The sequence below is a fragment of the Microtus oregoni genome, unplaced genomic scaffold (genome assembly GCF_018167655.1).
Source record: "Microtus oregoni isolate MIOR12 unplaced genomic scaffold, Mior012 000006F_ref0000085, whole genome shotgun sequence".
In the NCBI taxonomy this organism is placed as follows: Eukaryota; Metazoa; Chordata; class Mammalia; order Rodentia; family Cricetidae; genus Microtus; species Microtus oregoni.
The window spans coordinates 26882992-26905735 of NW_024543065.1; the positions used below are offsets into that span (position 1 = coordinate 26882992).

Sequence of the window (22744 nt, forward strand, 5' to 3'; positions counted from 1 at the left end):
TCACTGGAAAACAAGTGTTGGTGCCAGGGCCTCCGGGAGATACAAGGCTGCCTTCTCAGAGGTATTTGAATCCCCACTTTTGGCTCAGGGGTCGTTTTGTCTGTACTCTGGGAGTTTGGAGGGTATGACTTGGTGGGATTGGAGCCAGAGATCGACAAGTCCTACCATACCAGGATCCTTCCTCTCTTTCTGGCTCTACTTCCCCTACCTGGCAGCTGGTTTATTCTTAGTCACAGATGGCTTTTGCCCTTGTGCCCTTACCAGAGCTGTGGAGAAAGCTGCTGGGCAGGCAAAGGCACTGTGGAATAGCGGGGCTAGTGAGGACAGGGCTGTCTGTCTTCTATTATTCCCCTGGGCTCCAGGACTTCCCTCCTCTGGTCTCCAGCCTTCTCTGCCAGACTCTCCTGTGCCTGGAACCCTTCTCGTTTTCCCCTTAGCTCTGGTGGTCTAGCGTCTCAGTTTGCCTGCCCAGAAACACAAATACAGCTCAGTAGTAGAAACAGCACACTCTAAAGCTCCCTGGAAGGTTTCAGAGGCTCACAGAGTGGGAGTCCTGTAGAGCGAGGAGGAAGCAGACAACCCCCAGAGCCAGCCCTCACGGCCTCTGCCACGGTTGTTTCCACCTGGCCTAATGCCCTGGCTGTTGCTCTTTGCAAGAAGGAATTGTACCAAGGGCAGATTTTTATGCTGACAACCCGAACAGCTGGTTGGGTATTAAAACTTTGCTCCCCAAGTGGCAGTGACTAAATAGAATAATTGTTCATTGGTCCCCCCTCTTTAATTTGGATTGAGCCCAACAGAGGGAGCTGGGCAGGGAGCAGATATAGCAAGACAAAGAAGTGAAGGCAGGTAGGGGCTGCCAGGGGAGGGTACTGAAGCCTTTGCTGCCCTCTTCACCTCCCACACAGATGCCAGCCTTTGGGCCCCCACCACAGGCACCTGGAACCTACGGTTTCCCCATGCCCTCCCACAAGAGGCCTATTTGGGAGAGAGCCTCCATGGCCTCTCATTTACCACTGCAGGAGCTAATAAGAATGCATTTGGTCTCGTCTTCATGAGGGCATGGGCCATTCCTTCATGTTATAGAACCATCCAGGGCACAGTCCAGCCAGGATCCCAGCTTCCCTTATTTTGAAAATGTGCTGTTCAGGTCCCAGGTCAGGCACTTCAGGCCCAGAGTTCTGAGAGCAGGAAGAGACAGTGATGGGGTCAGGAGGCAGGGAAGAGGGGGTTGCTTTCCAGAGCTGTGAAGAAGGGAAAACTGATGGTTTCCGTCAATAGAGCTCTCCGTGATGCTATTCTTCCAAACAGATGTGCACAAATGCTCCCGCTGGTGCCTCTGTGTCTGCTCTCCAGTGGGTCCTAGGAGCATAGGCCACAGCTCAGCACCTTCCCAGGCCTTGATTACCTCACCAGCACTCCCTAGGAGGTGCCCGTGGCGGAAAAGTTCACGCAAGCGCACAGTGACTAGAAAGCTGCGTCCAAACGCCGTGCGGTGGTGAGCATGGCGGCCGAGCTAGACTGGTTTTGTCTTGGTCACTAATGCCTGTAGAGACCTCGTGGCTCACACTGTTTTTTCATGGAGTGAGAGCTTAAAGATTTGCTGGGCTTCACGCACGGGAGCACCGGAAAGACATCTTACTCCGAGAGGGCTGCCTGATGTAAGGAAAGAATTGTCGCCTCGGGCTTTATCTGGGCAGAGGATTCCCTGAACAAGGTGGACAGTTTGCATTTCGCTCCTCTCAGGCCATGGAGACCGTGCGCATCGCCGTCGTGGGCGCTGGTGTGATAGGACTGTCAACTGCTGTGTGCATATCCCAGATGGTCCCCGGATGTTCCATTACCGTCCTCTCAGACAAGTTCTCTCCCGATACCACCAGCAATGTAGCAGCTGGAATACTTATTCCTCACACGTATCCAGGTGAGAAAGGGATCCTTTTGCAAGATGCTAATTTTGTACTAGGTGCTTTTCTTGTGATCCTCGCTCAGAGTCCCCTTGTGTATACCAGGCCCGAGTGAGTGAGCCTGAAGGCTGCCTGGTATACCCGGGGCATCTTTAAAGGAGGTAGGGGCTTTGTCACCCAAATCACAGGTCCTCTGCTCTCTTTCTGTGGCTGAGAGCCTTGGTATCCTGGGCTAGCTTCATCTTTCTGCTGTTGCTAGTGGAAGGCTTTGCGCTGTTCCCCAGATTTCTGCCTGAGACGTGATAAATACTGATCCTCCGGTAGGCTCTTGTGAGGATCAGATGAGCTGATATTCACAGAGTTCCAAGCAGTGCCCTGCATAGAGCCATCACCCACCTGCATTTGCAATTATTCCTGCCGCTCCGGCTGCTATAGTTTTGTTTGACCGGCACTTGAATATGCATTAGGTCACCATGCTTGCTCAATCCACAGTTGAATTGGAATTGGCTATTATTTGGGGATGATTTCTGTAGCATATGGTTCTTAGCCACTATTCTGTTTTTAGGGTGCAGGGGCAGGAACATGGGAGTGTATATTAAATCAGTTCTCCACACTGACGTGTTATTGTAGGACAGTCTATGAGGTCTAACAGAATTCTGTAGTGCAATTGTTACTTCTTTATCTCTAAACAAGCAGCCCGTCTGCAATTTTGGAAGAGAGTGTTGCACTCATACAGACACACTTTTCATTGATGACAATGAAATATTTATTTATTCAATATTAAAGGGTTATTTATTGGTTTTATAGCCAGTGGTTTATTTAAAAGTCTTGCTACTAATATGTATTTATTGACTTGGGGCCCTGCTGGTCACCCTTCATTTTTCCAGCCCACTTGTAAGGAGTCTCTCAGTTCTTCCTATTGTCCCAACAATGTCCTTGGTGGGATTTCCTAGTCATGCGCTGATTCCTGCTCTGACTGGCATTTTGGGAATATTCCTTGTATGCTTCTGGCTCCTGTGTCAGGCTGCCCTGCCTAGTCTATTTCCCTCCATCAATAAATCATTACAAGAGTGGGTCAGATAGACATCAGCGTCGGAAACTCCGTGGATCCTGTCTGAATGCTCCTCCCTGAGTGTGTTAGTATCACGATCACGTCCTCTCTGCCGCCCATTGCAGACACGCCTGTGCCCACGCAGAAGCAATGGTTTACAGAGACCTTCCAACACCTGTCCACAATTGCCAAGACTGCAGAAGCCGCGGATGCAGGCGTTCACCTGGTGTCTGGGTAAGAAAAGGAATCTGGAGTCGTAGAATTAGAACAACACAGACAGATACCAGAGATCAGCAGGACATATTTGTAAGAGGGAAGACTTAGAAATGGCTTCAGAAAACTTAGGAAACATTACTTAACAGAATCAGTTGGCTTTTATAAACAATAAATAACTATTGCAATTTCTTATCACAAATGTTTTCTTGAGTTTCTTCAAGGAATGTGAAATGGCTTGAAAATATGCAAATAAACAAAGATCTCGAATAGTGAATAAACCTGAGTTTGGGTGCGTGGAGGATGGAGCAGCTGACGGAAAACAAAGCGGTGTGACACGGAAGGGGCCCGAAGACCTTAGGCAGAGGGCTGTCTGATTTATTTGAGAATCATTAGAAAATGGGATGACCCCAAAAGTAAGTTTTGTAGGTGGAGGGCTAGTGTTGGAATTGAACCCAGGGCCTTGTGCATGCCAGGCAAGGGCTCTGCAACTGAACCATTTCCAGTCCTAAAGTCATCTCTCGAAGTGCCGTTTGGAAAATAGAGCTCCTGCAATGTTTAACACCTTTCTGTTTGATTGTTCATATCTGATTGAGAGGAAATGCATCCTTAAGAGAGGTTTGAGAACACAAATAGCACTTAAAACATGATAATTTCACTCTGCATCCTCTTAAGTAGAGATGACTAAATATTTTAGCATCTTTAATGTAGGTCTCTATGTCATTAAGTGACAGAGTTTGTCACCTGTGCTACCCCATGTGTTAACACGGCCTTCTGGAGAGTAGGTGTATGCTCACCTTTGACGATGTTTCCAGGTGTTATTCTGCGTTCTGCCATCAAGACTATTTTAAAGTACCTGTTTTGGAGCTGAAGAGATGGCTCAGTGGTTAGCACACGTTCTGTTCTTACAGGGGACCTGGGTTCAGCTCCCAGAACCCACTTGCTGGAACTCTAGTTCCAGGAGATCTGGTGCCCCTCTGGCCTCTGTGGACTCTTGCCTGCGTGTAGTATACATAAAGGTATGCAGGCACACATGCTTATACATATAATAAATAAGAACATTTTGCAAAAGACAGGAACGAAAAGTTCTAGGCTCCATGGACACCTTTTCTAAGTGCATACTTCTTGCAGAGGATGTCTATTCTTTTTCTTTTTGCCTTCTGTGTTGGTTTGAATGAAAATGGCCCCCAGAGGCCCATTGGGAGTGGCACTATTAGAAGGTGTGGCCTTATTAGAGTAGGTGTGGCCTTGTGGGAGGAAACGTGTCACTGTGGGTGGGTTTTGAGGTCTCAGAAGTTCAAGTCAGGCCTAGTGTGATCTGCTGCCTGAGGATCTGGATATAGAACTCTCAGCTCCTTCTCTAGTACAGGGCCTGTCTGCATGCTACCATGCTTCCTACAATGACAACAATGGACTAAGCCTCTGAACTGTAAGCCAGCCCCAATTAAACACTTTTCTTTATGAGTTGCTGTGATCATGGTGTCTCTTCACAGCAACTAACTAAGATACCTTCCCTCACCATATAATCATGAAGATGGATGGTGATATCCTTACTTTTTCAAAGTCCCTACCTAAAGTAGCATGTTTTGCTTAATCATCAAGCTGTGAGCTTTTTTTTTAATGGCAGTTATCTTTCCCCAAGGTTAGTTGCTGAGCCATATTGAAGCATAGTGTTCACCGTGTTACGGTCATGCTAAACATGTTCCAAAACCAATAGGAATTCATCAACATTTAGGAACAGACATGTCCCAATAGTCTTTCATTTCAAAATTAATGTTTTATAAATGTCTTGTGTACCTTTGATGTAACTTTAATTTTCAATTCATTCCTTCAAAAAGACTTTTGGTAGCACTCTCTGTACCTGGTCGTCTAGGTCTTAGGGATATGACAGTGAAGACTTTTACATATAGTAATTGCTTAATAAATATGTGTTAAGTGAATTTTACAAAAGATAGATACAGTCCCGTTCTCAAGTGGTTGTGAGCTGTGGGGAATGTCATAAATCTCACAGGTTACCAGAGGCTGGAGTACAGAGAACTATGGACACATATGTCAGGAGAAGGAACTTGCTCCAGGAACTCCTCAGAAGCTGTGTAGGAACCCTCAAGATGAGTGTAAGTTAACAGAGGTGAAGGGACAGAGAGAGGGTGGGTTCAGAGGAAACAGGCCCCGGGGACTGTGGTATATTGAAGGACTCAAGTAAACCCATAGTACTGAAAAGGTCCTGGAGTATTGTGTACAGTGAGTTAACTGTTTATATTTGCATTGCAAAGACATTTTACCTGTAGCTTAGAGGTTAAACTGGGGAAAGAGAGATGAGAATTGGACACGTGGATAGTATGGAGACAGAGTAGTGGATTTAGATGGGGTTTAATAATTAAGTCAGGTGAATGCTTTTAAGCACTTGGGAGGTAGAGGCAGGTGGATCTCTGTGAGTTCTATGCCAGCCTGGTCTACAGAGTAAGTTCCAGGACAGCCTTGGCTACATAGAGAAATCCTGTCGCAAAAATTGGGGGGAAAAAAGGTAATTTGTGTGGGGAAATAGGGTTTAAGGAGGATTCTTATTATATCGGGGCTGGATGGTTAACATTTTAGAATTGGATACTATGGGAGGGGAGGGGAGGTGGTAAAGTTGTGGTGGCGGCCACGCAGCCCAGGCAGGGTATGCATAATGATAAGGAAGAAAACTCATCTTGCCCAAGCGACACTTCTACCTTCTCAGGGTTTGCTTTGGTTGAACTGTTCTGCTTAGAGACACAGACTCTGGTATGTTCACAACCACATATTTAACTTTCAGATTTGTGTCTTAATGTTTTACAGTAAAGGTGATTGCCAAGTGCTGATGGAAACAGCCCAGTATTTAAAAAGTCCAAATGTGTAGCTGCTATTGACAGTCTGTTACTGGCTTCTTCTTTTAATATCTAAGTTTTTAAATCATTTGAAAATGTCATGCAATGTACTTTGATCAGATTCATTCAGTGTTACAGGCTTCTTGTTGACCACCAATACCACTGTAGACTGATCCACCCCCACCATGCTGTGGTCCCCCCACCCCAATAGGTTCTTCTGGTGACTACTGACTTCATAGAAGTCACACACCTGCTTCCTTCCTATTATCCAGGTGTGGTGATGCACACCTTTAATCCCAGCACTCAAGAGGCTGAGGCAGAAGGATCACTATGAGTTGAAGGCCAGCCTGGATTATATAGTGAATTCCAGGATAGCCAAGGTTACATAGTGAGACACTGTCTCAAAGTCAATCAATCAATCAATCAATCAATCAATCAATCAAACAAACAAAATCTAACCAATGTCATGTTCAAAAACAAGGCTAACTGTAGGTGGAGGCTGCTTGCTCATTTCTTGGCTGCCCAGACCTGAAATAATCACACAGAAACTGTATTAATTACAACACTGCTTGGCCTATTAGGTTATGCATATTTCTAGCTAGCTCTTACATCTTAAATTAACCCATCTCTATTAATCTGTGTATCACCATGAGGTTGTGGCCTACCAGCAAGGTTCTGACAGACTCCGCCGGTGTCTTTCTCCTTTGGCAGTTACATGGCTTCTCCCTGACTCTACCTACTCTCCCTCTACATCTCTTCTCGGATTTCCCACCTGGTTTTACTCTGTTAAGCCACTGGCTGAAAGCAGCTTCTTTATTAACCAATGGCAATAAAACATATTCAGAGCACACAGAGGGAATCCCACATCAGCTAACCTTTGAATTTCTTATATTTCCCCTTTCTTCTAAACATGAAGTATTGTGGAAAAAAAAACTTTCCTCTAAAATACATAGTCAACATGTAAAAAAGGAAATCATGGCAAAAACATTTCAGAGAAAAATAAATTAACTTGAAGATTTAAAAAGACATGCTATTTGCTTTTTGCCATGCTGGGAATTGGAAATCTGGCCTGGTTTGTGCCTGCTGGGAACTCCACCACCCAGTAAAGCCCCAGCCTGAGAGCGCTTTACAAATGCCTGCCTGCCTCTGAGGATCTGAACTTAGCTGTGCAGGTGCCTGAACCCAAGGGGATGGAAGAACTGATCTTTTCCTTTGGGTTTACAGGAAGTGAAGTTTTAAAGTGCATGAGGGAACTTTATATGCACTTTCCGAAAAATACAAGGTTTCACAAAATTTAAGGAGCACCTCTTCCTTCCCGCGCCTCAGGTGGCAGGTATTTCAGAGTGTCCCCACTGAAGAGGTGCCTTTCTGGGCTGATGTCGTTCTGGGATTTCGAAAGATGACCGAGGCGGAGCTGAAGCAATTCCCTCAGTATGAATTCGGTCAGGCTTTTACAACCCTGAAGTGTGAGACCGCTGCCTACCTCCCATGGCTGGAGAAAAGGTTGGTTGAAATGCCCCTGTGTTCCTGTTTGACATGGTGATGAATTATTGCACAGCTGTTAGTAAAACACACAGCAGACTCTCCGGGGCTCCTAAGGGCTCTCTTGGACTGTCTTGCTGCACATAAATGGCCGGGGCTCTGTGGAAGCCTCTGGAGAGTGTCCATGTGGCAAGGACTCACGGTAACTTCGTGCCTCATTTGTCCCCACTGCCCCAGAGAAAAGCCAGTTACTGAGAAATCTTAGTTTCTTTATTCAGAAAATGGAGGCTTTGAGGCAATGCATTTATAACTTTACTTCTTTGGAAGAGAAAATCTTACGTTTATCATATTTTTTTAGTTTTTTTCTCTGTTTTAGTAAAATAGCTTCATTATTATTATTATTAGTTATCATTATTACTATGGTTATTATTAATTTGGTTATGAATAAGAATATTGAAATTGAGGGTTTATCTAAAGTATGTAATTGTTTCCTTAAAATTCAGTTCTTAAACCTTTCATTTTGGCTTGGGTTTTAGCACTTCCTCTTCCTAGCTTTGTAGGGTACACAGTGAGAGTGTTTTGACTTGAGAGCCATTCATCAATGCATCTCTTGCAGGTTTGCTCATCCATTGCATGAGGTTGGGGGCTTGGAAAACATAGGATCTATCAATCCCCAAATCTGGGAACTGGGTCAATAACCCTTATCTGAAAGGTTTGTGCACCAGAGGCATTTTGAAATTTAGTTTTCTTTCTGTTTTTTTTTTTTAATCTACTTAATGAGCCTGGTATCTGGCCAGATGGCCAATATGGTGGATGACGAAGGCTACCTAACCCCTTTTCTTCCATGAAAGACTTTGTGGAACAGGGGCAGGGCCTTGTTGCAGCCCAAGAGGAGCCCTTTAGGTTAGTGCAAAATGGGGCAATGTCACTGTGATGGAATGGGACATTTAGGGATCACTCTGTGGGCTGGGCAGACCCAGATGGGTAGCCACACAGTCCCTGCTGTTCCTTACACTTGGGCCTGTTCCGTTGCCTCCTACGCCTCTTCCCCACAGTGTGAGTGCTCAGCCTTCTGTGTCCTCATTCCGAAGGGAACATTCCTCCCAGCATGCCATGTGGCAATGACTTCAGCTTCAGCACCTGCTAGGATGGTACATCAACCCAGAAAAAAGAAATATTATTTTATTACAACTTAAACTGTTAATGTTTTCCAAGAACAGAAAAGCTCATCTCCTTCTCAAACATTGCCCATGGTGTCAAGAACAACCTGGCACACAAAGAGCCCTCAGAGGTTTAATCACCCGTGCAGGTAATATTTTATGTCTTGGGACAGTAAAGTCACCTGCTTGGCTGCTTTTTTTTTTTTTGCTTGCTGTCCCAGGAAATAAATCACAGAGGCAATACATCTCCTGCCAGGCAGCCTACCTAAATAAATTACCCTGAAGAGGCCAGAGCCACCCTGCATTTGATGACATCTAGGAAGCCTGCTGGTCCCTTTCAGTGCCGGAGGCCTAGAATTTAGCTGGTTTCTTTCCCGGACACCAGGCCTTATCCCATGGCCCCGAGGTGGCCCACATAGCACACAGTGCTGACCTCCCTGCCCATACTGATTGGTACCTCTGTTGTTTTTCCTGAGCAGGCCCGGCATCCCCCAGTTTTGTGTGTATTCTTTTGTCTTTTCCCACCTGCCTGACTCTTGTGATTTCCTAGGAAGCTGTATAAAAATTCACACTGGCATTGCGCACCAGCTAGGGGACAGGTTCTCCCAGTTTTGAGTCTGTCCAGCTTGCAAAGGCCTTTTCTTGTGTGGGGCAGATTCTTGCTCCTCCTATCCAGTGCACAGTGGGTCTACTGGAACAGAGCTTCCCACTGAAGTAGCCCTTAGGGTAGTGGTTCTTAACCTGTGGGTCACAACCCCCTTTAGGAGGGAATCACATATCAGATATCCTGCATATCAGTAGTAAAATTACAGTTCTGAAGTTGCAATGAAATAATTCTATGGTTGGGGGGTGACCACAACATGAGGAACTGTATTAAAGGATTGCAGCATTAGGAAGGTTGAGAGGCACCATCATAGGGGTTGCCTCCCTGTTCCACATCTGTTCCCCAGTGCCTGGTCAGGAGAGTGTGAGACTGTGGGCTCCAGCAGAGGGTTGAATGTGTTCTCTGTTGATTTTTCATGGGTGGGTAAGGACAGAGTAAGGGGACACTGTCAAAGGTGGCAAGAGGATGCTATCTATGTTTCCAGATAGTGGCGGTAAGGCTTGTAGGGGACAGATGAAGGATGTGTCGGATGTAATGGCCTTGGTGGCTTTTATTAAGATGCTCCAAGGCATCTTCTTGGCTGGACTTTCTTCCTCAACACAACACCTCCTCTATGGACTAAGGGAGCATGGCTACTCCCCTTCAGGACCAATGCCTATAGAAGCCCTGGACCAAATCCATATACGTTCCTCCAAGGGACCAGAGGCTGCTTTACACCTGGTGCCTGGTGTGGCCTGGAGATTCGTACGTGTTCATGGAGTAGTGCCAGGCTGGGGTGGACACTCAGAAAGCTCTGCCACAGCCGGCGGTTCGTTGTGAGGGAGTTAGCGAGGGTCACAGTCAGCAGACAAGAAACGCTGTGAGGGCAGAATTAGACTGTATGCATTTGGCTGCTTTATAAACCTAAGATCCATTTTAAAGCTCTAACTAGGGGAACTTAAGTGGGGCATAGCGACAGGAAGAGTTGCTATGAAGAAACTGGGTTTCCCCTGTAAATCTGTATGCAAAGGACTTGCCAACTGAAATTTAAACTAGGCTTCTTTTTTCTTCTTGTTTTTGAATAAAATGACTGAACATGGTTGATTTTTTTTTTAATCTCTGATAATAAGGTGTCATTCTTTGGTTTGAGAGCAGGAATTCAGCTGGAAAGCTGGTTAGCAATGCACATATAATAATCCCAATATAACTCTCTAATGAAGTTCCTGTCCTTGATCCCAGTCCTGACTGTTTTTACCTCTCTTTATGTCAGATACTCTTCATCTTCCATGTTCCTTCCAAGCCCCTCACTGTGTCTCTCCTCTCCACTTCAACCTGTTTTCCCATGGGGACTAAGAACTCATTCTGGTTGACTTTGGAGACCCCCCTGCCAGAATCACCCCCTATTCATTCTAGGGTGAGAGGAGAGCTGACGACATATGGAGAGAGATGTCCTCCATCAGTGCTGGGGTTGTTAGGCTCAGAGCTACTGGTGGCCCTACTAAACCAGGATTGGCCCCATCCTCGATAAACCGATTAAACACGCCGGTGACAGTGAAAAGCAGAAAAGGAGCGATGTTTAGTCTAGCCACATGTGAAGAAGATCAAAGAGGCCTCGTCCACCCTCCAGAACCAGCTCGACCTTCAGGGTGCTAAAATTAGGCTTGAGTTTAAATAGAAGGCCAGAGGTACATATAGCGGAATAGCTCGGTCAGGATGTGGTCGGATTTTCTCCGTTGTGTCCAGCTCTAGTCTTTCCTGTAAGGTGGACTAACCAGTCAGGGCTGTATACAACATCTTTCCAGGAGACACCCCCTCCACCATCTGACACAAGGGTCTCAGCCTTCTTCTCCCAGCATGAGATTCCTGGGGAAATCTCAATTTCTTGGTGTCCGTTTTTCATTAGTTTCATAGCTAAAATGAGAGGCACAAACGTCTCTAGATTATTTTCACCCTTGCCAGGATGGGCACCTTCAGCTCTGAACCCCAACTCCAGGCAGCCCTACCCTGCCTCTGGCCTCCTCCATGCTTTGGGAATTGGTGCCCGCACTCTCTGAAGGATGATGCTCAGATGCCTAAGATGCCAGCTGGGCATGGGCACAGTGCCAGCCTCCATCCTCTACCAAGACACAGAGTTTTCCAGGGGATATCGTCTGCAGAGCTGTAGCACCAAGTCTTTCTACCTTCTCTCCAGAGTAGACGTACATCTATAATTCGAGCTTTCGCCTTATAGCACGGCAATGCAGAGGGTTATGTAGATAATATTCGCAAAATAAGGTATAGCCTGTCTCAAAGGCATGATTGGCAGCTTGGAGCCCACCTGGATTGTAAGTGATTTAAAATGTCTATCATTCCTCATTTTCTATTCATTAAGTGTTTCAGGGAGTTGATCCCAGGTGATTGGGTCCCAGGGCATGGTCTGTGCAGTTAGCTTTCCTCTTCATGGGGCTGTGCCCTCCCTCCTGTCCTGTTCCCCCACCAAAGGGGCCCTGCTCCCTCTTGCCAGTCCTCATTGTAGTATCTCCCACAGAGCCCCTCCTTCCCGCCAAGTACTCTTAGTTAATAGAGCCCCCTTTCCTCATGGATTATGGGGCCATGCTGTGCTCTTTTTGCAAATTGGGGTCTTGCTCCGTTGCCAGACTCTCCAGGGGAAAATGACTGAGCCTTTTCTGTCCCTAGTTGGTCTCCACAACTGCTGTAATAGCAGCTTCATATGGTTGTAAAAGCAACTTCTAGGCACCTGGTCATTTAAGTTAACATCTGACCTCAGGATACAGTTTCCTCCTCTACACTGGTGTCAGGCTCTTACTGTATTTGCTGGGGATATGTAATGGGTGAGCAACATCACACACTCACACTGAAACAGGACTGGCTGACCTGTCTGGATATGTGCAGCAGGTTTCTTCCTGGGAAAAAGGATCAAGAGGGACCCAGTACAGCGTCTGGCTGAGCCTTCCAAAAGCCCAGCTATACATCCATCACCTACCCCATCTTCAGTGACATGTTGGGCTTTCATCCCAGCTCTCAGCAAGGGCTGTTGAAATAGAAAAGAAGAATATTTGCATTTATTGCATTCTCACACAGACCTGACAACTTATTCCCTAGTTAAGGAAACAAGTTCAGTGAATTGAAGAATTCGCAGGAATCCTGAGACTGGTAGGTCCACTTGTTTCCCTGAATTAGAAAAAAAAAATAACCCTGAGTTCTGATTAGAATGGCCGAGGTCAGGACATAATGTTCAAAGACTAGCACACAGAAGAAAAACAAACCCAAGAGAGTGTTCAGAAGAAAGGCTAGTTAAAACCTTTAAGGAGTCTCCGTGGTCATAGTTAAATATAAGTGACACACAGATGTGCACAGACTTACCCACGGGTTACATGGCCCGGCTCGTGGTCTATAGGAGTGTGGCAAACCCTTCATCCTTCTTATTTTTCTAGGAAAGCTCTGACAGAGCAGCTGCAGCTGTGGTATGTCACAGGTTTGTCAGCCCTGGTCCAGACCTTGTCTCCTCTCATTTCCACAGTGAGCTGCTTGAGGGCAGTCTCATAGCAACATGGAGGAAGGGAAGGCTGGAAGCTTAGAGAAGCTGGCCAGCTTACCAAGGTTATAGGGAAAGTGTGTGTGTGTGTGTGGGGGGGGGGTGGATGCCCTACTTCCCCAAAATCTTTCCTTGGTGCCTACTTTCTTTTCTTTGACAATTTCATGCACCCATGTAGTGTATTTTAATTGTTTTCAGCACCATTACCTCCTCTGCTGAAACCCCTTGTCCTGTTTGCTTCCTAGTGCTGAGATAAAACAACATGCCCACAACAGCTCGGGCAGGAAGGCTTACGTGTTCCAACCACAGTTAGCCATGAAGGAAAGTCAGAACAGAAACTCAAGCAGGGCAGGGAACTGGAGGCAGGACCATGGTGGCCGGAGCTGATGCAGATTCCATGGGGGGTGCTACCTACTGGCTTGTTCCCCATGACTTGGATGGCCTCAACCACAGCGGACTGGGCCCGCCCATGTCAATTGTCACTCAAGAAAATGCCCCAAGGTTGCCTACTGCACACTCTGATGAGGGTGTTTTCTCAGCTGAGGTTTGCTCTTTGCAGATAACTCTAGCTTGTGCCAAGCTGACAAAAACAAAAACAATCAACCCCCAAACAACACATCCTTCTTCCAGACAGCTCCTGTTCTGCTTTTGTGTGTTTTTCCTTTTTCTTTCTTCTGACCCCTTGAGTTTAGCAGTTACTTGCAGAACCTGGGTAGGGGGTTGTCTACTTACTAGAAAATGGGAGAGGCGGTTCCTCCTCCTCCAGCAGCTACCAAGGGAAGGGTGGGGTCTCCAGGGCCCTCCCCATCTGTGATGAAATGTTGATGGGTCCAGGCTCGTGCAGCTCCCAACAGCTGCTGGGAGTTCATGATTGCAACAGCTGTAGAATGTCCAGCAGACATTTTTTCCCCAGCACTTTCCCCCTCATTCTGGCTTATATTTTTTCCACCCTATCTTTCAGTGGTGCTGGTGTTTATTTCTTAAATATCACAAAGGAAGTACAGAGTGCTGGTTAGTGCCACCACAAAACACCAATTTTTCTCTTTCTCATTCTTTCTTTTTCTTTTTCTTTCTTTTTTCTTTTTTTCTTTCCTTTTTTGTACAGCATTCAGCCTGAGAAAACTACTTCACCTTTGAAAACACTGCCCATTAACGTTCATCCAACGCACATAATCTCAGTTTCCAAATTGTTCCGTGGAGAGAGTGGAAACTCCTGTCCTCCCTCCTTTTCGTCACTCTGTCACACTAGAGGTTTTTATTGGTTATTTGTGGCCTTATGGAAATGTTTCCAGAGTCCTTGGTTTTCTTGCTGCAGGTAAATGCCACAGCCTTCCCTCGGTTTTATGAATAACAAGCTAGGATACATAGGGTGAAAATTAGTGCTTGAAACGACCTCTTGGACTGAATGGAAAGTACACTCCAGGCTCAAATTATTGAGGGCTTAGCACAGCTGGGCCTTCTGTAAATATTTAATATATAATACATGAATCCAATCCAGAGGTTTCCGGCTGTCCTTCAGATCGCTCAGTGATGACGTGGGAGTGGTCCCTCTTTTGGGAGAGGCTGTGGTGAGTAAGGGGCTGAGCTCTGACCAGCAGCCACCTTCTGCTGAGCTGTGGAGAAGATGCAACTCCGCTCCCCAAAGCTGACTGAGCTGCTGTTGGGGCCTGTGATGCCGGGTGCGGAGATGCTGTTTACTCTTCTCTACTTGTGAATTTTTCTAGAACTGGGGACCAGTGCCCAAAGCCAGTTCCTTCCAATTCACAGTGCAAGTTTCAGTGGAACTTTCCAGCTAGAGAGTAGATTGTCAGTCTTTTCTTGTTGTGTAAAATCAGTGGTTATTCTTGTTGTGTTAAAATGCCACCTTCTAGACTCATCTTTACGCTATGTCCAGAAGTTTCTGGCTTTTACTTGGGTTTTCCTTCGCATAAAACCTTTGTTCGTCTGGCACGGAAGGGAGGTGTGCTGAGAACCAGCGTGTGCACCTCTGCTCTCTCAGAGGTAGGGAGGGCACAGGCACCCACACCTGTTTCTGTTGTCAGTCTTGACTTTTCCATTTTCTCTCTGGGATGTGCTTGAGGGACAGCAGACAGGGAGATGGACGTCTCTGGGCCACCACTCTGTCAGAGTTCTCCTGAGATGGAGCCAATGTGTGTTTGTGTGTGTGTGAGTGTGCATGTGTGTTCATGCGTGTGTACATGTGTGTGTGTGAGTGTTCACATACCTGTATCTGTTTATTAAACTTTACCCCGTCAGCTATCTACACTGCCTTCCAGTTCTCTTTCTGGCCCTTGAGGAAGGGCATCGTGCCTTCCAATATTTTTGTCCCCCTTAGCAATGTTTTGCTTCTAGATCACCAACCTGCATCTGTTGTACAGAACTGCCAAGAGTCTCTTATATTAAATCCCCTGTAACCTATAAGGAACTTAGAAATAAGATTATAGGATTACAAGGGATTAAGATGATGAGATTACTGGGGTTATTATTTTTTTAATGGCTACAGAATTTCCACATTGGAGATGAAGATAGTTGCTGGGATGGGGGGTGGCAGTGGTCGTGCAACAATGCGAGCTTACCTATTGCCACTTACAAAACGCCTCTGAGCTGTACACTTAAATTGGCCCAAGTAGTGAGGTTTTGTGCTGTGTGTATTACCCTACAATTCAGTGGTGATTACAAGGCTTACTGAGCTCTTCCTTCTCATTAGTGAAACATTTGGTCAAAAAAAAAAAAAAGCTGCTGTTTATTCCATCAGTTGTATGTTTTTTTCCTTTTGTGAAAACATGGTGTGTGTGTGTGTGTGTGTGTGTGTGTGTGTGTGTGTGTGACAGAGAGACAGAGAGAGAGGCAGAGACAGAGAGTGCAAACATCTACCGGAGTGAGCTGACTAACACAGAGCCGCATGCAAGGACGAACAATGCGTGACGGGATGCGGAGGCAGCAGAGTCGGAACAAGAAGTGCTTGACAGTTTAAAGCACACTGAGTCAATTTGGCATTTATTTTGCATTTAGATATAGAAACTCTGTGAAATGTTTTAAGAGCAAGACACATGATTTCTTTGTTTTAGAGTTCCATAATAGGTTTTCCTTTAGGACCAACCATAAGAGTATTCCTTGGCCCAGGATGTAGCTAAGCTGTGCTGCCGGGAGCTCTGGAAGCTCCCAAGATTTTGTTGTTCCTGTGGGCCTGTCCTTCATTTCTGGGAAGTGGTAAGAGGTGGTTAAGGCTCACCCCGGTCTCTCTTTCCCAGGTTAAAGGAAAGCGGAGTTCTGCTTCTCACCAGGAGAATAGAAGACTTGTGGGAGCTGCAACCATCCTTTGACATCGTGGTCAACTGCTCAGGCCTGGGAAGTCGACAGCTTGTGGGAGACTCCATGATTTCCCCTGTAAGGGGCCAAGTGCTCCAGGCACAGGCCCCCTGGGTGAAGAATTTCATCCGAGATGGGAGTGGCCTGACGTACATCTACCCTGGTACATCCTACGTAACCCTGGGAGGAACCAGACAGAAAGGAGACTGGAATCTATCCCCAGATGCGGAACTTAGCAGAGAGATTTTTTCTCGATGCTGTGCTCTTGAGCCCTCTCTCCACAGAGCCCGCAACCTAAGAGAGAAAGTGGGCCTGAGGCCCAGCCGGCCTGGTGTGCGTCTGCAGAAGGAGATCCTAGTTCGAGGGGGACAAAGGCTCCTTGTGGTCCACAACTATGGCCACGGGAGTGGGGGCATCTCAGTGCACTGGGGCTCGGCTCTGGAAGCCACCAGGCTGGTGATGGATTGGATCCGGACCCTCAGGACCCCAGCTCCTGTGTCAAAGCTGTAACTGACACCAGTCATCAGCGAATGACCCCAGGTGATGTTGGTCAGCGCAGTTCAGGGTTCACGATGGGGCCTCATAATGTCTCCCCCGGCTGAAAAGTTGACTCTGATCTTTGTTTTCACAATCAGAAATCATACAACACAGTAGACTCAGAAAGCTTGCCACTAACGACATACGGCACAAAACTCCATTTTGCCCAAATATGTGTTATTAAAAAAATGTTTAGCCAGGTGGCACATGCCTTTGATTCCAGCACTCGGAATGCAGAGGCAGGCCAATCTTCGTGAGTTCGAGGCCAACCTGGTTTCCAGAGCGAATTCAGGACAACCAAGACTACACAGAGACAGACACCCTGTCTTGAAAAACTAAAGCAAACTAAAACAAAACAACAAAACAAAAACTTGTTATCTAAGGTAACATTTGGGGAGGATCTAATGCTAATTTAAATGAATGATATAAGTGATACGGATTTTTGTGTCTTTAATCCATAAACCCGTACTAGGAGACAACATGTGGGAAACACTTGGATCCCTGTCAGTTGTAGGGTTGTGTGAGATCCTCTTAGATCATAGAGCCAACCAAACAAGCCTTTAGGTAAGACCACACAGTGCAGACCGCCTGTCTTTAACTGGAGACAAAGCACGGTTATTGCCAGCGCAGGCGGCCACCGCTTCCTCCCCTTGGCTGGTAATGATGGTAGAAGACGGAGGTGGAGTTGCCTATGAAAACATCGCCAGTTTGGGAGCAGCTAGGTGTCTGTCAATGTGTATGTTCTGTTGTTTCTGGGACCAAACACCCAACAGAAACAACCTAAAGAGTTCGTTTGCTCGTTGTTTTGGTCCACCATGCCAAGGGAGGGCCCTTTAGAACAGAGCTGTTCGGCTCAGGCCTGTAAGAAAGCAGAGTAGAGGGGCAACAGGAAGTACCAGGGCCAGGTACAGCCTGTACACGCCCACCCCAGTTTATACCTCTTCCAATCAGCCCCCACTTCCTATACATCTCCCTTCTCCCAATAGTTCATTCAGTTCTTGAATTCATCAATGGATTAAGTCATTGATTAGGTCGTTTGTATCTACCCTCAACCCCACCCAAAGGGGTGTTTCAGTAATCAGCTAAATAATTCCCCTATCTTGTAAAGCTGACAATGGGGATCTACCACGGCAGTCACCTGGGCTACGTATTCCATTACCACAAATGACGGAGAGTTGGCTGGCTGCACGGTGAATGAGCACGGTGAATGAAGACTGAGTAGTCTGTGCAACCAGAAAGCTAATTGGCTAATGGAGATGCAACAGTCATTTTAAATGACATAAAATACAAAGTATTCTTCATGTTAAGTTAAAGAGTATTGGGGAAGAAAGAAATGTGTCTTGCAGTAAAATAAGTTTGAGAATTGCTGAGTTGAATAATTTACTGTGATTCCCTAACTTTGCCTGTGCAGGGTGGACCCTCAGGAGTGCTCTTGGCTTAGGAGAAGATGTACCCATTCACTGAGATAAGCAATCCTGGGGCATGGATATCATTTAATTCTGGAGGAAGGCGCCTTTTGTTTCTGAATAATCAAGTCTATCTTGAAGGTATTTGAGGGAGGTGTGAGATTAGTCATAAATACAGAGACAGGGCTCAGCAGTTAAGATTGATCACAGCAGAGATGGCTCAGCAGTTAAGATTGATCACAGCCTCCTAGAACTACAGCTTCAGAGAGTCCAACGCCCTCTTCTGGCCCTCGTAGGTATGTGCACGTGCGCGCGCGCGCACACACACACACACACACACACACACACACACATTAGTCAGTGTTCTGTTGGTTTGAAGAGACACCATGACACCAGCAACTGGAGCTGGCTTACAGTTTCAGAGATTTAGTCTATTATCATCATGGTGGAACATGGTGACATGCAGGCAGATATGGTGCTGGAGAAGGAGCTGAGAGTTCTACATCCGGACCCATAGATAGCAGGAAGAGTGAGAGCCACTGGGCCTGACTTGGACCATTGAAACCTCAAAGCCCACTTCACACTTCCTCCAACAAAGCCACACCTCCCAGTCCCTCCCAGATAGTGTCACTCCCTGATGAACAAGCATTCAAATATATGAGTCTATGGGGCCATTCCTGTCCTTTCACACACACATACATATAGATGCACATACATATATATTAAATAAATCTTTAAAGATTATTTTAAAATGCAGAGATGAGAAGATTCCCAGCATAACTTATTTTCATTTTCCTGTTGAGGTTTTGCACATGATTTTGCATGTGTTTGAAGGAGCGCTATGCCAAGCCTTCAGAGACTGCAGTATTTTGATGAGCTATGAGCCTTGTTAAACCAAGCAGGGTTATTTCTATTAATTTCCACCAGGGGGTGATATTGTATCAAACTCAAATAAACTAAACTGGAAATTTAGAAATGACAAGAAATAAAAAGTAGGTAACTCTGTGTGACATGTGTGAGGACTGTGTGTGTGTGTGTGCATCTGTGTGTGTGTGTGCGTCTGTGTGTGTGCGTCTGTGTGTGTGTGCATCTGTGTGTGTGTGTGCGTCTGTGTGTGTGTGTGTGCATCTGTGTGTGTGCGTGCGTCTGTGTGTGTGTGCGTCTCTGTGTGTGTGCATCTGTGTGTGTGTGCGTCTGTGTGTGTGTGCGTCTGTGTGTGTATGTAGACATTAGCATTTTTATTGCCCAAATCTAATGATTCTGAATTTTATTTAAAGTAGGTAAGAAATGCATATGCTTACGTCACAAAACACATGCATCACATGGGAAATATATCACGATAATGGGTATTTTAACACGAAAAGATAACATTTCTAATGATTAAAAAATAAAAGCAAAAGCTGCAGCAAGCATAGGTCATGTCTTGCCCTGCACAAGGCCATTATAATATTTTTCATGCAATATATTTGATTACGTTTTTCACCTCCCCCAACTGCCCCAAGGTCATCCTCATTTCCCTACCCACACAACTTTTTATTCTCTTTCTTTCAAAGAATTAAAAAAAAAAACTCATGGAAACACAAAAATGAAAAACAAAACAAACAAAAAATCCCCCCAAACCCAACAAGACAAAAAAAATACTCAAATAAAACAGATCAAAACAAAAAACCCCAAGAAAACCACAGGAGCTTGTTCTGTGTTGGCCAACTACTCCTGGGCACAAGGCCTGCCTTGGAGTGTGGTCGGTGAGCCCAGTGACACTCAATTGGAGAAAATGGATGTTTCCTTTGCCAGCAGGTGTCAGCTGTAAACAGCTTCTTGGGTGGGTGGGACCCTGAGAGTGCGTCGCCCTCGGTGCTGGGGCCCATCTGGCTTGGGTCTTAAGTGCACTCATTGCTTCTTGCACTTGCATCAAGGCTGCTGCCTTCTCCCTTCGCCTCTCGAGCCTCTCACACACCTCTACCTAGTTGTTTTTCTAGTATAGCTTCACTTCATTTTCCATTTCTCAAGCTCAACATTGTAGGCCCGAAAGATCAGAGCCTTCCTGGCCGCCTGCCCTGATTTCATTGTCACTAATTGCTCGGTGTGCTTCCGTGGTGTCTCTCAAAGGTTATTATTCATGTTGGTCACGAGCTTCCAATCTGGGCTGCATCTTGAAATCACATGGGAAGCTTGGGGGGAAAGAAACCCGCACCCTGATGCTCAGCCTTGCTTTGTTACAGCAGAATCTTGAAGACTGGGGATGGGTGGGGGTGGGGAGGTGGTGTTTAGAGCTGTTCACAGGGCTCTAAGCCTTGACCGAGAACCACAGTGCCATCTTTTCCTTTTCTCTTAGAGCTCTCCGCTGCTGTAACATTGCCTCACCTTTCTCCCTTGCTGCCGTAGTGCAAAGCCGGGAGAGTGTGCTGGTTTAAGAGATACAAGTCAGGCACGCTGGACAAGGTGGCCTATGAGAATTAGCTGTCTCCCAAAATGGCTCTCTAGATATACTGGGAATGTCCTTGCCGCCTAGAGGTTAGCTGCTGGGAGACAGATGCCTGTTTGAAAGACGGGAGATAGGCTATGCACATGGACGACCGTCTGAGCACATAAGACGACAGAGCTCTTGGAACCGCGGACCTGCAAGCCTTCAATCCAGGAAACCATCCACTTACCTACAAGGCAAGTCAGTTTGCTGTGTGTCAGACTTGCGGGACACCGGATCCGAAGCCTGTCTCTAGTGCCGACCCAGAGACTCAAACGATCCCTTCTGTAAGAGGTGACAGACACAAGATGCTTGGGACACAGTTAATGACCAATATCTTCCCTAATTTTGTCTCTCCTTCTAACTTTGGATCAACCAGAGAAATCGAACTATGCACCCCTATCCTGTGACAGTGGGTGTCTTGCCTTTGTCAACCTGCTTGCTGTTTTCCATTCAGAAGGTCTCCAACCAGGGCATCACTGCATCCTTCCCCTTGTCCCCCACCGCACCTCTTTTTTGTGCTATAACGATTTCTAACTCCTCTGCCTGCCTTTGAGTACCTGCCAAATGCAAGGGATTCGGGCTGACTCCCACACAGGCACTAAAGAAGCAGCCGTCAGTTTTCTTTTGGCTGGGCTATTAGTCAGCATTCTTCAGAGAAATAAAACCGGTACACAGCTATGCAGAGCTCTATCGCAAGGAGTCAGGTCAGATCACGTGACTGTGGAGGTGGCTGAGCAGATGTCTACAAGATGGAGGTCTAGGAAAGCTCGCGGTACAGCGTCAGACCAAGCCTGAAGCCCGAGAACCGGCACAACTGCGGTCAGACGGTGCAGAGTCAGGAGTCAGGAGCGCTGGTGTCTGGGAGCTGGAGAAGATCAACAGCCCAGTTCGGGCGGAGAACAGACTCATCCTTCTACACCTTCCCGCTGTCCCGGCCGGCACTGGCTCAGGCCACATTCGTAAGGGCGATGACCTCAGTCTGAAGTCAGCCTTCTGAGTCGGTTCCTCATCTCTGGCCAGAAAGATGGCTCGGTGTGTGCAAAAAGTTCTTGCTGTGTAGACCTGAGAATCTGGTTCAACACCCAGAACCTCCAGCAGAGCCATGGGAGAAGCAGGGCGTTCCTGGTGCTCATCTCTTCTGGAGATAGCCCCACGTCCACATCCATGTCCACAGATAACATGTAACGAGCTTTTTGAGAACGCCTTCGGCCAAGCAAGCTGGAACATGAAATAAACCATTATATCCGGTTTTGCCTCTGTGAAGATTTCTCGTTTGTGTAAGTGGAGTGCTTTTGATTGGGAAGTGCTACGGCCTGAAAATGAGCCACCTGTTTTATTTCCTTGTTCCCAATTTCAGGACATCATCATGGTCTTTGGTGCTTTGTAGACGTAGGGGACAACTGGTTTCTGTCTTAAATCTTTGCTTTCAAGTGTGGAGCCTTTGTGGCCAAGTGTGTGCCTGCTGCGCTCTGACCCAGGGGAACGGTCATCGTCAGCATGGTGCTTCTACAGACAAAGGTTGTGTTCAGAGTTTAAGATTTTATTCACTGGGAAAGAAAAGATGTTGAACAGAAAGGCCATAACCCAGTTGGGTGCAATATATAAAGCTATTTTTAAAACGGCAGATATGCCTATTACAGGATAGACACTTCCATTCAAATGGGCCCCCTCTCTTTCCTCTTCCCCCTTTCTCTTTCCTTTTTTCTTTTTCCTCTCCTCCAGTCTCCCTCCTCCTTCCCTCCCTCCCTCTCTCTCTTTCTTCCTTCTCCTTCCCCTTTCTTCTTTCTCTCCTTTTTCTCCTGACTTTTCCTCTCCTCCCTCTCCCTTCCCCTGCTCTCTTCTTCTTCCTCTTTCTAATTTTGATTTTTTGAGACAGGGTCTCACTGTGTAGCTCTGGCTGTCCTGGAAGTCACCATGTAGACCAGGCTGGCCTCAAACTCAAGAGATTTGCCTGCCTCTGCCTCCTGAGTGCTGGGATTAAAGGCGTGCACCACCACACACAGCCTTTCCTTTTCTTTTTTGAAACAGGGTCTTATTTAATTTCTCCATCAATTAAGAGTTTTTAGAAATGAGGAAGAAGTCAGTGATGGGCCCCTGTCTGCGGGATGTTGAAGGTCAGAGAAACCGGCTACAAGACTCTCCTATAAGGAAAAAGAGAATGGTGGACCCCTGCCTGCTGGGAGTTGTAGTTCTTACAAACCTGCTACACGGCTCCCCCAATGTCAGATATTTGAAATGAATGCAGCTC

The 22744-nt window shown here is 46.5% G+C and overlaps 1 protein-coding gene across 2 annotated transcripts; it reads left to right on the forward strand.

Moving 5' to 3' along the window:
• The first annotated feature begins 9 nt into the window (after positions 1-9).
• Ddo (D-aspartate oxidase) lies at positions 10-18384 on the forward strand. 2 transcript variants are annotated; one of them, XM_041654047.1, is made up of 6 exons: positions 41-61; positions 1312-1661; positions 1747-1921; positions 3081-3189; positions 7344-7520; positions 16029-18384. In XM_041654047.1, the coding sequence occupies exons 3-6, from the start codon at positions 1750-1752 to the stop codon at positions 16594-16596; spliced, it is 1026 nt and encodes a 341-aa protein (XP_041509981.1). In that variant the 5' UTR covers positions 41-61; positions 1312-1661; positions 1747-1749; the 3' UTR covers positions 16597-18384. The 2 variants fall into 2 exon arrangements, with proteins under 2 accessions (XP_041509982.1, XP_041509981.1); XM_041654048.1 differs by lacking the exon at positions 1312-1661 and having other exon boundaries at positions 10-61.
• Positions 18385-22744: the final 4360 nt, after the last annotated feature.

Coding starts and splice junctions, on each gene's coding strand:
- Ddo (XM_041654048.1), top strand. CDS start 1,750: ATGGAGACCGTGCGCATCGCCGTCGTGGGCGCTGGTGTGATAGGACTG. Junction 3,190..7,343: donor GGCGTTCACCTGGTGTCTGG/GTAAGAAAAGGA, acceptor CCCGCGCCTCAG/GTGGCAGGTATTTCAGAGTG. Junction 7,521..16,028: donor CTCCCATGGCTGGAGAAAAG/GTTGGTTGAAAT, acceptor TCTCTTTCCCAG/GTTAAAGGAAAGCGGAGTTC.